Genomic DNA, 15,194 nt, shown 5'->3' with positions numbered 1-15,194 from the left:
CTAAGGTCTCAAGCAGCCAGGATCAGAGAACCTGGGTTTAAATCCTTGTACTTTCACATGGTAGCTGTTTTGACCTTAGACAAATGACTTGATTATATAGTTAGCATGGATATAATAGGAGGGCCCAGACTGCAAATGGGGTGTTCTTGCCTATTTCCTGCTCCTAAGAGAGAATCTGTGCTGTGTATGCGTGCGTGTGTGTGTGTGTGTGTGTGTGCGCGCGCGCGTTCACATGTGTTTGTAGTGTTTTTGTTAGGAAACTGTGCTCTGAGAGCACCTGGGTGGCTCAGTCAATTAAGTGTCTGCCTTTGGGTCAGGTCATGGTCTCAGGGTCCTGGGATTGAGTCCTACATTATACTCCTTGCCCCTCTGCCTGCTGCTCCCCCTGCTTGTGCTCTCTCTGTCAAATAAATAAATAAATAGATAGATAGATAGATAGATAAATAAAATCCTTAAAAACAAAAACAAAAACCAACTTCCCAGAGCAGCACAAGGCAAGTCATGCCAGCTGGAGACCACAGGTGTGATTGCCTAGAAGGAGAATAAAAGCAAAGATCTGCACCCTAAACTCCCTGGTTTCATAAAGAAGCCAAGGTCACAAGCATACGTTATCTCATAAAAGCATTTGTCCAGCACACCCTGAAGGCAATGATGCATATTTATTTCTGAGGGAAACCATGCTGTGAGAGATGAGGAATTCATGTTTTATCTTTAAAATAAAAGGGAACATTGAAGTTCAGAGGATGGAACACAGTAGAATACCAGGACCAGTGATATAAAGAGAGCACTGTAGGTTTGGAGCATTAGTGGGATTGGAGGGGCGGTGAGTTGGCCTGGGTCACTCATAGTCCTAACCCTGTATAGCTGTGTAGCCCAGGGTAAGTTTTTCAGTTTGTTGGGCCTCAGCCTTCTCATCTATAAAGTGAAGGAGCTGGATACCAAAGAATCCGAATATCCCATCCAACTGAAAGATAATAATTTTGAAATTAGAAAAGCCCATTTCCTGGCAAGATGGTATGTTCCTGCCCATGTTGAGAACAGACTCTCTGATGGTCAGACTTCATATGTTGTGGATACTCTTTCCTTATATTTTTAAAACACTGGATGCAGAAGCTAAATTCCTAAGTGTTCCAGTTATTTGTTGCTATAAAACAAACTACCCCAAAACAGTGGCTTAATCATTTACTTTGTTCCCAAATGTTAGGATTGGCTGAGCTCAGTGAGGTGACTCTCCCTTGGTATCTCGTGTGTGGTTGCAATCCAACAGTGGCTGGAATGAGGCTGCTTCACTGTTGTGTCTGATGCCTGGCTGGGGTTAGAATAACCAAGGCTCCTTAGGCCTTTGTCTCCCTCTCCAAGTGGTCCCTCCACTCAGTCTCTCCATGTGGTGGTCTAAAGGCCACTGGACTTCTTATATGGGGCCAAAGACACACAAGAGAAACCTGCAGAAGCAGTATTAGCTTTTCTGTCCTGGCCTTGGAAGTCATGTGATGTTACTTCTGCCCCATTATATTCCTCACAGAATTCACAAAGGCCTACCTCAGGTCAAGGGGAAGGAAAAAGACCCACCTCTTGGTGGGAGGGGTGTCCTTGAATTTACGGACAGTGGCTGAGCTGCCATCTTGCTTGGGGCTTGATGATGGGGGGATGGCTCAAAAGACTACTCAATCTCCTGATTTTGTGATTCTATCATAAGGTTTGAAGACAATGGGGGAAATATCTAGTAGAAATCTAGTTTAATGGGGGAGGAAAGCTCTACATAGAAGATAAATACATTTTTTAAGATTTTATTTATTTATTTGACAGAGAGAGACACAGCAAGAGAGGGAACACAAGCAGGGGGAGTGGGAGATGGAGAAGGAGGCTTCCTACTGAGCAGGGAGCCTGATGCGGGGCTCAATCCCAGAACCTTGGAATCATGACCTGAGCCAAAGGCAGATGCTTAACAACTGACCCACCCAGGTGCCCCAAAGATAAAGCCATTTTAAATTACAAAGAAAATGATGGGGTGCCCAGGTGGCTCAGTCAGTTAAGCACCCAATTCTTTTTTTTTTTTTTTTTAAGATTTTATTGATTTGAGATAGAATGAGAGCAAGAGAGAGTACCAGCGGGTGGGGGGGGGGGGGGACAGAGGGAGAGGGAGAAGCAGGCTCTCCTCTGAGCAGGGAACTCGATGTGGGGCCTGATCCCAGGATGCTGGGATCATGACTGAGCTAAAGGCAGATGCTTAACTGACTGAGCCACCCAGGTGTGCCCCAGTTAAGCATCCAACTCTTGATCTCAGTCCAGGTTTTGATTTCAGGGTCATGAATTCAAGCCCTGTGTTGGGCTCCACACTGGGCATGGAGCCTACTTAGAAAATATTTTTAAAAAATAAAATAACAGGGGCACCTGGGTGGCTCAGTGGATTAAAGCCTCTGCCTTTGGCTCGGGTCATGATTCCAGGGTCCTGGGAACGAGCCCCACATCAGGCTCCCTGCTCGGCAGGGAGCCTGCTTCCCTTCCTCTGTCTGCCTCTCTACCTACTTGTGATCTCTGTTTGTCAAATAAATAAGTAAAATCTTTTAAAAATAAATAAATAAATAAAATAACAAAATTACAAGGAAAATGAGATAGAATTGTTTATAAGTGTAAGGGAAATCTATATATGTAATAAATATGTCGTGTGTGTGTGTATAAGCAATTTTAAGACAAAAATTTAAAAATTTCCTACTCTTCTACATAAAGAGCAGAGACTTAAAACAAGAATTTCCAGGCCTTTTATTTTAGCACTACAAGTTTCCTGTTACTTACAGGATAAAGTTAATTGATCATCTTATTAAAAGAACACCACATGTGTCATATAGAGCCCTGAAAGAAAACAGGTAAGAGGGAAGAAAAGTCAAAAGACCAATAATAGAAAATCAGTACTCAAAGGATTGTGGATCATTGCTTTTGACTATGCATAGCAGCCTGGCAGGTGAGGGAAGGGGGTGAGTGAAAATGTTTTAAGAGTGTAGACTCTGTTGTTTTGTTTTGTTTTGTTTTGTTTTGTTTTGTTTTGTTTTGTTTTGTATTAAGGAGGCTCCACGTCCAGTGTGGAACCCAGTGCAGGGCTTGAATTCACAACCTTGAGATCAAGAGTAAGATGCTTAACCAACTGAGCCACCCAAGTGCCCCTAAGAGTGTAGACTCTGAAGTCAAGGTGCCAAGTGAAATCGTGGCTCACCATACCCTACCTGTGTGAAAGGAGACAGGTTCCTGTATCTCTCCATGCTGCTTTTCCTCGATTGCAATAATGAGTTACTGATAGTACCTATCTCATCAGGGTATTCTGGGAATCAAATATATCAGGACAGGCTTAGCCCTTCAAGCAGTGCATGGCATATAGGAATTACCTCATACATTAAATTAGCCATTTCTCCCTTCACCAGGTCCCTCCTTGCCTTTGCCAGATGCAAGTATCGTGCCCAATATGCACTATGGGCAGCCAACCAAATCAACAGGAGGAGGAGGACCTTTCCTTTCCTTGGGCCCTGGGATCATGTACACATTGGAATTTTAGGGAGGAGGAGGCCTTCCTGCAACATCTGGACACCCATCAGTCTGTGGGTTTTCACACCCTACACTTGTCCATTTTCCAAGATGCTTTAAAATTCAGTTCCACATTTAAAGCATGTCAAGCTAAATTTTAGTTTTAGTCTCTCTCACATATTTGGCATTAGAGCCTCCAGAGGCTATTATGCAAATCTATGCAAATTATATGCAAAGAGGCGATAGCCCCAGATTGTAGGGAGAAGAGTAGCAGGCCAACACAAAGGGACTTGAATGAAAATTTGCATCTGTTAGGGGAAGCCCAGGTTGAAGGCCTTGCAGAGTTATTGTGACAGTATGTGCCCTTTCATTCAGTTATTAACCTTTTATGCCAAAGAGGAGAGGTAAAGTCATGTCTGATTTCCTTAGTGAAAATGACAGTGGAGGTTGAAGGAGGTGTTTGTGCTATGCAACATCATAGCAATTTTTATAATACAAATAAAAAGTTGCTTTGAAATAGTGGATGTGGTCCAGGCTGTGCCCCCAACCTGCTGTGTGTTTTTGGACAAGTCACTTTGCTCCTTCCATTGCCCCCTGTGTGAAATGAGGGAATTTCATTAAGTTATCTCTAGGGCCCCTTTTACTGTGACAGCTAAACGTCATTCTCCAAATGAAAATTCTTGGCACCCAGATGGCAATACCCATTCATTGTACCAAACAAAGGTTTACTCTAAAGTCTAAAGAAGAAGGACTGAGAGGTAATTTAACAGTCTTCCTAGAAAGAAAAATAACCTCAAGGAATTAATTTTTAAAAGGGAGAAGGGGACAACAAAGGCAAATATTTATTTACACAGTAAGTCTTAAAGCAAGAACGATTATAGTCATATATTTCCCAGCTAGGAGGATTTTAGCCCCTGGAATGCTCCTGGTGAGAAAGTCAAGAGCATTTCTTTCCCTAGTATTTTACAGACTATGATGTGTTAACCCTTCTACCTCTAGAGTGCTGCAAAAGCTCTTCCGGAGGCCAGGGTGGCTCCTCTCCCACCTGTCACTCAGATCTTTCAGGGTCTGTAAGCTTTGCACTGCCCTTAGTGCTGCTGCCAAAAGATTTCCATGTCCTTGGTCTCTGATCTCTGATTTTCTCTCACATATCTGATGTTCTAGCCCAGGAAGCCAAGGGCCTTTAATTTTAACTCCAGCTGTTGCAGCAGCCACCAGCTGGGCACAGGTGTACCCTGACAGCCCCTTGCCTGGGGCTTCTCTGCCTAAGCCACACTGGCCATGGGCCTCATGCAGAAGAAAGGAATACAGAGGAAGGAGCACCAGTGAAGTAGCCCTGAGCCAGTGGAGATGGGAGTGATGTAGGAAGTGCTGGGGTTTGGAGCCAACAGCCAAGAAAGAATTCTTAAGACATCTTTGATGTAAAAGGTGATTTTATTAAAGCACGGGGACAGGACCCATGGGCAGAAAGAGCTGCACTGGGGTTGTGATGGGTGACTCATTATATACTTTCAAGTTGAGAGGGGATCAGGGACAGCACAGCCTCCAAGGTATTTTGGAAACAAGGTTTCCAAGATCCTAAGGGGACTAGCCAGTGTTTAGGGAAAGGTCGTTTATTACTGTTTAGAAAAAACTCAATCATGAGACCCTTCAGATGTGTATCAGTGGGCCACATGCTTGAAGGATGATTGCTAACATGTATCTTGGTGGATAGAGAAAAAGTTTCCAAAGGAATTTTTATATGTTAAAGAAGACTTACAGGATCTTGGGGGATTGGGATAAGATTGCCTCTTGCCTTTAGCAAAACATTAACATCAAGGCAGCTGAGTTCCTAGAGAAATGTCACTGCCTGTTTCAAGGATTTGTCAATGGGCTGTAAGTAGTAAGGAAATTTAATTTTTCTTCTGCCTTTGTTTCCCACATCAAGAACTGCTGGGTAAGCGAATGCTCCTCTCACATAGAAAGTTTGAGGTGCAGTCTACTCAGCCCCTCAGAGGTCCCCAGCAAATACGAGTATCATATTTGATCAACTCATAACCTGCCCTCAGATTGATTTTCTCTGTTTGACTCATCTCAGACCGCCATGGTCGTCCCCTCAAATCACTTCCCAAAATATACTACCTGAACACAACTCTGCCTTTCCTTTTTCTGAGGGATCTCTAATGTAAGACATCTGTCTTAGCTCAGGCTGGCATAACAAAGTACCACAGGCTGGGCATACTTAAACAACAGAAAGTTATTTTCCCACAGTTCTGGAGGCTAGAAGACCAAGATCGAGTTACTGATAGGACTGGCTTCTGATGAGACCTCTCCCTTTGACTTGAAGATGACCATCTTATCACCGTGTCCTTAGGTGGCCTTTCCTCTGTGTCCAAGCATCTCTGGTATCATTCTGGGTCTTCATCTCCTCTTCTTATAAAGACACCTGTCAGATTAGATTAGGGACCACCCTAAAGGTCTCATTTGACTTAATAACCTCTTTAAAGGCCCTATTACCAAACACAGTGACATTCTGAGGTACTAGAGGTTAGAGCTTCAACAAATGAATTTGGGGGACACACAGTGCAATCTTTAACATTTATACTGAACTAAGGGACTCATGAGCAAAACATAAGCTTGTAAGAGAATGTCCCTCAAAACATCAGAGGTTAAGACTCCCAGCCCTAAGAACAGATTGTCCCTGTGGTATCTGGCTGTAAGAGAGGTTGGAATAACCCTGAACCAGTCAGAGCATTGCAGCACAGCAACTTCCTCCTCCTGCATTATCAGTGATGGCTGACCAGGAAAAGCATGCATTTTAGATACAGCTTGGTTATATATATACCACAACTATGATGGGACTTTAAACACATTCGTTAATCTACCTGAGATCTCAATTTCCTACCCCATTGAGTGATTGTGAGGATTAAAAAGTATGAAAGACTGGGCCAGAGCAGATGCTCCGAAAACTGTTTTTAAGATTGACTTGAATAAGCAGAGCTTACTGTTAATATATGGTTTAGATCACCAAAGAAAGTTTAGGAAAAAATAGTTTACTTAGGACAAATTGTTGGTCCTAGAGACTGTGTGTGCTACCATCTGTTCAATCTTTTGTCCTGTGGCCTTCCTCCACCTACTAATTTAGAAATGGAAGGCGAGGTGAGCTGGTCCACCCTCAGACTCTATCCCACACCCAAGATAGAGGTGGCTTCACTAGTAATCCTGGGCCTGTTTCAAAGGCATGCCAGATGATCTCCCCTTCATTGTTTCTGAAAGCTCACCAGGGCTGCTGCCTTCCCCCTCATCAGCAGCTTTGCTGATCATCCCAGATACATGGAAATCACTGCCAGGATCCCTGCTTTGGCCATTCAGTGCTTGAATCTAGTGGGAGAGGGAGATTCCCAGATAGTTACCAGATAGAGACAGATCTCTACCATTGTCTAGGTGGCTAGCAGAGCTGAAGGAAGGACATGACAGTAACCAGGAAGGACTTCATAAGAAAATGGGGGAATTCACAGGTCAGAATTAGGCCTTAGAAGTCGATCAGGCCACCCTGTTGAGACCAGTTCTTCCCACCCCATGTATTGTACCAGGGTGGCCAGTTTTCCAGTTTATAATCTGAACAGATCCTATGTCTCACATTTGTATGAGATGTATTATTTGTAAAGTTTGACACATGCTATTATGATTAATAAATCCACATATATTTAGAAGTATTTTTAAATTTATACGTTTTTGTTCCTTTGCATTTTCTCAATGAACCAAAAGCATACACTCTGATCATCATGAGAAATTCATAATTTTCTTTTAATGCTCAAAAGAGGTCCTCCTACTCAAAAGGCTGGGAATCACCAGTGATTTTCCAGAGAGTTCAGCCACATGAGCGCCACAGGGAAAGCAGTTAACATTAATGATAACCATAAAACCAGCTGGTGGTCTTGGAGTGCATCTTCTCTTCCAGCTCTCTGCTAAGTGCTATGTGGGCACCAGATCTGGTCACCCACTGGACTGCTGTCCCCTTCTGCCTATCATTGACCTATGCACTGAGATTTCTCTGTCTTGTTTTAGGATTGTTTGTGGATTGGTTTGAGCTCACTCAGAGCCAGAGACTGCTTTGTCCATTTTGTGTCCTCTGATGTCAAGGAGAGGATAGAGACCCTCCTTACTTGCCCAGTGAATGGGACTGAAAAAACAGATATCTGACAATTTGTGCCTTTGTCCAGTCCATAAATGGAATATTCAGAAAAGGCGTAAGAGTTGGTCAGCTCTGCCCACAGAAGCCTTCCACATTTGACTCAGGCTGGCTTACACAAAGCTGCCAGCCTCCCTCTGATCAACCTGGCCTTGACCACTCCCTGGCTGCAGAGGGGCAGCAGGCATTCAGAGGCCATAATCCTTCCCACACCCAGCCCAGCCTGTTCTGAGAAGCTGCTCTTGGGGGTCAGGGTGGCAGTGTGGACCTCCGGAATGCTCCCAATGTTCCCTTTGGCTCCCAGAGCACCACAGCTTCATGCGTAAGGAAGGTCCAGGCTCTGAGCAACTCCCCAGGTATTTCACCTCTTCTCTCTGTCTTCTTCTCAAGGCTTCCTCCTGATCTTGGCACTGACCGAAGCACTGGTATTTGCCACCCAGGAACCATCTCCGAGAGAATCTCTTCAGGTCCTCCCCTCAGGCACCACCCCAGACACCATGGTGACAGCAACCCTCAGCTCTACCAGACATTCTTCCATGGCAACTGCCCCCACTTCTGTGGGCTCACTGACCCCCCATCCCAATGGATCCTCCTCACAGGCTGCAGCTCCCATGGCAATGACAACGCCCCATCCAGATGGACGCCCTCCTACAAACACTGTCTCCACCATCATGATGACAGCAACCACCCCACATTCTGAAGGCCCCCTAACCACAGGGCCCCTTCCTGCTGCCATGGCAACCACATCCTCCCACTCAGAGGGCCATCCCCAGGGGGAAGCTATGGCCACCATCCTGCTGACAAAGCCAACAGAAGCCACCAGCCGTCCCACCACAGCACCTACCCGGGCTACCACACGCAGACCTCCCAGGCCCCCAGGCTCTTCCCGAAAGGGGACCAGCAGTTCATCACGCTCTGTCCTGCCTGCACCCAGTGGCCACTCTGGGAGGAAGGAAGGCCAGCGGGGACGAAATCAGAGCTCCACACATCTGGGGCAGAAGCGGCCCTTGGGGAAAATCTTTCAGATCTACAAAGGCAACTTTACAGGGTCTATAGAACCTGACCTGTCCACCCTCACTCCCAGGAACCCACTCTGGGGTTATTCTTCCTTGCCACAACCCCAGACAGTGGCCACAACCATGGCGCCCAGCAGGACCTCGTGGGCACCACCCACCACCCCCCTGGTGCCTGCAGAGGACAAACCAGGCCTTAGCAGAGCAGACCAGGGGGGTGGTTCCACCTTCACCAGCCAAGGAGGGGAGCCGGACACCACAGTAGCCTCAGGTGCCCCTGCCAGCCCACAACCTGCCCCAGTGCCTTCTCAGCGCCCCCGCGGTGACCCACAGGATGGCCCCAGCCACAGTGACTCCTGGCTTACTGTCACCCCCGGCATCAACAGACCTCCATCTACCAGCTCTGGGGTCTTCACAGCCACCGCGGGGCCCACCCAGGCTGCCTTCAATGTCAGTGTCTCAGCCCCTTCCAAGGGGACCCCTCAGGGAACATCTTCAACCTCGCAGGCCCCAGCCCACCCCACCAGGGGCTCAGAAAGCACTGTTTCCCAAGCCAAGGAGGAGGCTACAACCACCCCCACAACGACCAACAGGGTGCCCAGTCCTCTCTCCACAGTGGTGTCCACAGCCACAGGAAACTTCCTCAACCGCCTAGTCCCTGCCGGGACCTGGAAGCCTGGAACAGCAGGGAATATATCCCATGTGGCTGAAGGAGACAAACCCCAGCACAGAGCCACCATCTGCCTGAGCAAGATGGACATCGCCTGGGTGATCCTGGCCATCAGCGTGCCCATCTCCTCCTGCTGTAAGTGCCTCACCCTCTCCTTACTCCTCCCCTTTTCTCTCCTCTCCCTCTATCACATCAATGTGTCTGTACCCAGAGAGCCTTTGCCCCAGAGCTGGGAAGTCCCTACCAAACAGGCGGCTGAACTTCCCAGAATTGTAGGAAACTAGGTGGCAGGACACAAATCATGGCTTATCCCTACCCCTGGTCCTGGTCCTTAGCCAGGACATGGATCAGATGCCCACTCATCATAAAAAGAGAGCTCCCGGGAGTGGGGGAGAACATTCCAAGTAATCCAATCAAGCTCTGAATTGTGCAGAAAGAAACACCAAGCTGGAGAGGTGCCATGGCTCACCCAAGAGCCCGAAGTTAAGTGAGGGATAGGCCTGGGATAGAAGGTCACCAACTTCCTGCCCAGTGCTCTTGTCATGACACCATCCTGCCACACTCACCCTCAAGGGCAGCCTGCTAATGGCTGTAGTGACATGGCACCAAGACACCATAGGGGAACACTGGCACTTCTAAACATACAACCTGCAAGTAGTAGAGTCCTATCTTCCTCTCCCACTTCACATCCATCTTTCTGCCTATCTTTCCTCCTTTCCCTTATCTCTTCTCCTCCTGCTCTTTCTTTCTCCAAAAAAGGAGAGGAGGCTTTGATCTTGCAGGAATTTCTATTAGCCTTAGCAAAAGCAGCAGTTCCTATAGCTAAATTGAGAGCCTGAGAGTTACACATGAATTTAGCTATTTTCTCCCTCTTCCACAGTTTTATTTGTTCATGGATGGTGTGAGCTGGATGCAGTGTGGACTGCATTGCTTCCACTGGTGCTGGTAGAGAAGGGCTCTCCCAGGCCACCAGCAATTCCGTGCTGCTACCTGTCACTCCTTTAATGAGAATTTGAGAGATCCTTCCCCCTAACCTTGCCACAAAGTACCTGATTTAATCACTCAGAATATTGGGACTTCTTTTATGTCTTCCCCATGTACTTGATCTTAGATTCTTAGAGTTTCTCTGATAAACTCACATGAATCCTCACTAATTTTAGCTTCCCCCACCCCTCCATGGTTATTGGCTGGCCTCCTTCTGAACCCTTCCAGGGGTGAGAAACCCCCTGTGCTTCTCAGTCATTGGACAGCCATTCTCCTTTGACTCCCTCAGGTTGTTACCCAGTTCTCCTAGAAACCTGACATCTATCTCTTTGTAATTTTCACTCTGTGGTCCTAAACCATGCCCTCTGAAACCATACAAAATCAGTCTGTCTACCAATTCCTGAAACATTTGAAATGGTGCTCAAAAACAGCTTTTCCTTTTCTAAGCCGCTCATCCCAATTCCTTCACATCTCACATTGCCCTGGCCCTACCCCATCATCTGCTGCTCCGAATGACCACAAGTTTAGCCCTGCTCTCCCAGTAGGGAGCACAGTGTTCCACATGGCCAGCCATGACAGAGGAGAGCAGGTGGTGTTTCCTTTGTTCTGGACACTTCACTCACACTCAGGAAGCCAACACTGATATCAGCTCTGTCCATTATACTGTCACATCACACCTTGGGCTCATCCTGATCTCAATAAGAACAAAGCCCCAGAAACTTTCCACAGAGGAGGCTGTTAAGCTGCCCTCCCAGCCTTTCCTCATGCCATGGGTCATTTGAACATTAGTGCAAGAGGTATATGCCTTTAACATGAGCATAATTTCTACTTGGCATTGTACCAACAAGATCTTTTTAAATCTAGATTCTGGATTCTTTCCAGAAGTCACCTCTCTCAGCTTTTTGTTTCCTTCTAGTTGAAAAGCAAAGCAAACTTTCCATGTCAAAGGTGGATAACCTACTTCTGCTCAAGGACCCAATTTAGGAAAAGTGAAAATGTTTGCAGGTTGCATATTTTATTCTTTCATTAAGTGCCTTTATTGTCTCATGGAAACACACATGAATGCTTAAAACTGTGATTGTCCACTTCTAAAACAGAAGAATGATAATGAGAAAATGTAGTTCTATTAGCCAATAAATTATTAATAATAATCATATTTGAGAAGTAACCACATTAGAGACCATTTTTTAAATTTTTCATTCTTTGTGTCTCTAGAAGCTTTAGTTTACAAAGTGAGTTCCCATTATTTTTAACCAAGCCATCTGTAAAACAGACTAGTCAGAGGAATAAAAAACATATTAAACATGCTATGCAAGGAACATACCTTATAGGCAGGGACTAAGTCTTCAGGTGAACTGACTTGCCCAGGGTCCCAATCACATATCTTCTCAGATCCGGTGGTAGAATCTGTTGTGATTCAACACATTATTTCCCAAGTGCCCCTTGTGTGCCAGGCACTATGCCAAGCACTAGAGAATTGAGATATCTGATGTGGCTGCATCCCTCAGCTCACAGAGCCCACTCCCCACCTGGGCCTTTCTCTTTGCCTGAGCTAGACAGCACAGAGTAGATCTAGGCTTCACTCCACAGGCCACACCCACCTGTTTTACAGTTCTAACAAGACTTCTACAGCTCTTTTTGGCATGTGTGAGTTTGAAATTAGATCTTACTGCAAAGTCAGAAAACCCATGGGCTGCCTAAACCACGCATAATAATGTCAGCCAAGACAGAAACAAGGACATAGCCTGAAACTGCACATAGAGAATGTTCCCAGCACTCTGAAAGAGCCTTCAGATGCTGGAGTAGAAAGTACTACTTTGTAAAGGAAGCTATGAACCCTTTTTTCAAAGTGGACTCTCACAGCCCCTTGGAACCACAGACTCCATGTCCTTCAGCGTCTGTCTTGCATTCCCAGTGTGCACTTGGGAGGGTCCCCTAAGCCCTACTTGCCAAGATCCCTGCCTTAGTCCTAGCTGCTTCCACATAGAGTTCCCTATCCTTAGTCATGGCCCCAACTCCTGTGAGACCATCCTGTTGGGGCCCGGTGAAGACCCTGATGCAAGGGACATGAAGATAGAATACTTGTCCAGCTTCAAAATACTGTGCTCTTTCAAAGCACATATGAGTAAATACCCAGGCTGCTTTCATAGCCTAATCCCACTCCAGTCATCAGATAAGCAGACCTCTTCGAGCAGCTGCATTTATCCTAAAGCTCACTCTACTGCCCTCAAAGAAGAGTCTTCATTGCCAGTTTGCCATATATTTCAGGCAGGCTGGGTTAGTAGCAAAGTGCATGCATTTCCTCACATCTGGCTTTTCAGACCAGCCTGACCTTGTCCCAGCCCTGACCAGCCCTGACCTTGTTTCCTCCATGTACCAGAAACCAGATTTCAGAAGGCCAGAATTGCTAGGCAGGTAGTTGAATCCCCTACCTCTGTTGGAAACAGGGGGTTATCATAGCAAATCTCAGGCCTGCCCAAAAAGGGCTGTCATCAGTTCCATCAACCCTTCCAGATCGTAAGGCCAACCCAATGGCTGGAAAGATACATGTGCGAGGATTGAGAAATGCTTTGTCTCCTGAGCCATGCCGGAGACAGCCACGCAGGGGTTTAGATGTGCTAAAAACCAAAACTGATTGGATCCAGGCCACATTTGGCTAGGGCAGAGAAGCCATGTGGCTCTTGAGCTGGTCTCTGCTGCCACCATCAGGATGCAAAGAGGCCACCACCTTCTTTTAGAACTCTTTGGGCCTGGCACTGAATTGATCCTCACACACCCCAGTCAGTGCTCTGGGCTTTCATCAGGAGGTCAGTTTTGTGGCACATACCAAATCCATTCTCAAGAATGTCTTCACCCTGCCTCCCTGAAAAAGATTTAAGGCTTTATGGATGGTGAGAACAGGAACCAGACCAGCTGCAGATGTTTTTCACCACCAATCTAGGTTGAGCCTGGCTGAAACAGTAACAACACCTCTCTCTGCCCCAGATGTTGAGGGTCCACTTGCACTGTGCCCCCAGAGCATTCTGGCTTCTTCCAAATTGGCGGTGAATGCCATTAGATATATGTATCTCTTACAGGTTCAAAATGACTTTGTAGTTATTATATAAGAAAACATGGGTCAGAGTTACTCTTTCCATGAAAAGAGTAGAATAAATTGGAATGAGAAGGAAGTGTGACCAGGAGGGTGGAAGGAAGTGTTTCTCCTTGGGGCTTGTGAGCTAACTGAAGCAAGGGGGATGTAGAGTAGCCCCAGGGGCAGGCAGGGTTGTCCAGGGGCTGTCACCTCAGCTGGACCAGAGTGCCATGCTCCCATACCTCTTCTCTGTGCTTCCCAACCAGCACCCCCTGCTGGGAGCCTTCTAGTCTCACCCACCAGGATGGGGAGCTGACAGTGAGCCCCCAAACCTGGTTTCCCAAGCCTATATCCTTATGTTCAGCCTGGCATCCTTCCATACCCTGAGGCCTCCCTGAACCTCCTGCTCGAACCCCCAAAGAGAGGAAGTGATTGTCCACAAGCTAGGCTGGTCCCTCAGGCTGGCACCACTGGACCAATCCTCCCTTCCAGAATGTCAGCTTTTTCATCTTCAAAGTGAAGGAGCCAAACTGAAATATGTGACAGCTCCCTGTCTTCTTTTTTTAAACATTAAACCTGCATAAATCCCTGAAGAAGAGGCCTGGTATGATAGAAAGACTTGGCTTGTGGAATCAAATATGTCACAGCACCTCTCCTGCCAGTCACCTGTAGGCCTTAGACATGTAACTTAACCATTGGCCCAGTGTTTTCTCACCTATAAAAATAGGATTAATATCCACTGTGGTAGCTCAGGGCCTTCAAGAGGCAGATGCCAGGGATATCTGGGTGGTTCAGTCGGTTAAGCATCTGACCTTTGATTTTAGCTTGGGACATGATCTCAGGGTCATGAGATCAACCCCTGCATTGGGCTCTGCACTGAGTGTGTTGCCCAGTTGGGATTCTCTCTCTCCTCCCTCTCCCCCTCCCTGCTCACACTCTCTCTGCCTCCTTCTCTCTTTCTCTAAAAAAAAAAAAAAAAAAGGCAGATGAAAGCATGGGCTTGTGTTTGCCCAGAGTTGTGTCATTTACAAGTGCTTCCACATGCCTCAGATGTGTTCCCTGCAGTGTTAAGGGCAATATAAGACAACAAGCATTTCCCTGAGGGTCACAGAGACCCAGGTCAAGTTCCATTAATTACCTGAGTGATCAAGATCAATTTTGTTAACTTCCATGAGCTTCATTTGCCTCTTCTGCAAAGAGGAAGAGTAACAGTACATTCCTGAGAGAGCTATTTTGTGGGTTAATCAGACTGTAAAGTGCCTAGGTCAGCGCTGGACATATATTAGCAACTCCATAAGTCTCAATTGTACTTTTTCTTGGATGAAAGGTCAGGCCAGCAAAATAATGAAAGTTCTAAATCACAGGTGGTCCCTTGGCCTTGAGACACTCAATAGTCATGTAGCCCAGTTTTTCTTTCTCTTATGGAGGGTGCTGGAAGAACAAGAAGAAAACTCTCATTAAATAAGTACTGACTGTGTATCAGGCAGTGTGCTCAGCATTTTGCATTCATGATCTCTAGCTCTCATTACAGCCCTGTGAATCCATAGTAGTCAAGTATGTTGAAGTGACTTACCTAATGTAACATGCAGCAGAGTCAGACTTGAACCCAGGCCTTTTAGATTCCATGCCCAAGTTCTTTCTGTGGCCAGGCCAGCTTCTATTGTAAATGAAAGAGCACTCGAGAGGCACTGGGAATTCCCTGAGAGAAACAATCAGGCCTGAAGCACTAACAACATTTGAGGGGAGAAAACTAGGAACAGAGCTCCCTGT

The 15,194-nt window shown here is 46.4% G+C and overlaps 1 protein-coding gene and 1 long non-coding RNA gene across 3 annotated transcripts in view; one reads left to right on the top strand and one right to left on the bottom strand.

Moving 5' to 3' along the window:
- Positions 1 to 11,872, bottom strand: part of LOC309858906 — a 35,981-nt gene extending 24,109 nt beyond the window's left edge. Inside the window, exon 1 of the long non-coding RNA XR_014308430.1 lies at positions 11,676 to 11,872. This is a non-coding gene — a long non-coding RNA (uncharacterized lncRNA). The remainder of the gene's footprint in view (positions 1 to 11,675) is intronic.
- The window catches only part of TMEM108 (transmembrane protein 108), a 360,574-nt gene that overhangs the window by 337,482 nt on the left and 7,898 nt on the right, over positions 1 to 15,194 (top strand). For both annotated transcript variants that reach the window (XM_082719156.1, XM_082719155.1), the window contains exon 4: positions 8,075 to 9,502. In XM_082719156.1, the coding sequence (XP_082575282.1) occupies positions 8,075 to 9,502 (1,428 nt within the window). The remainder of the gene's footprint in view (positions 1 to 8,074; positions 9,503 to 15,194) is intronic.

The sequence above is a fragment of the Mustela nivalis genome (genome assembly GCF_964662115.1).
Source record: "Mustela nivalis genome assembly, chromosome: 1".
NCBI classification, from domain to species: Eukaryota; Metazoa; Chordata; class Mammalia; order Carnivora; family Mustelidae; genus Mustela; species Mustela nivalis.
Note: the sequence above shows the minus strand (reverse complement) of the source record. Positions and strands in the feature narration are given on the sequence as shown.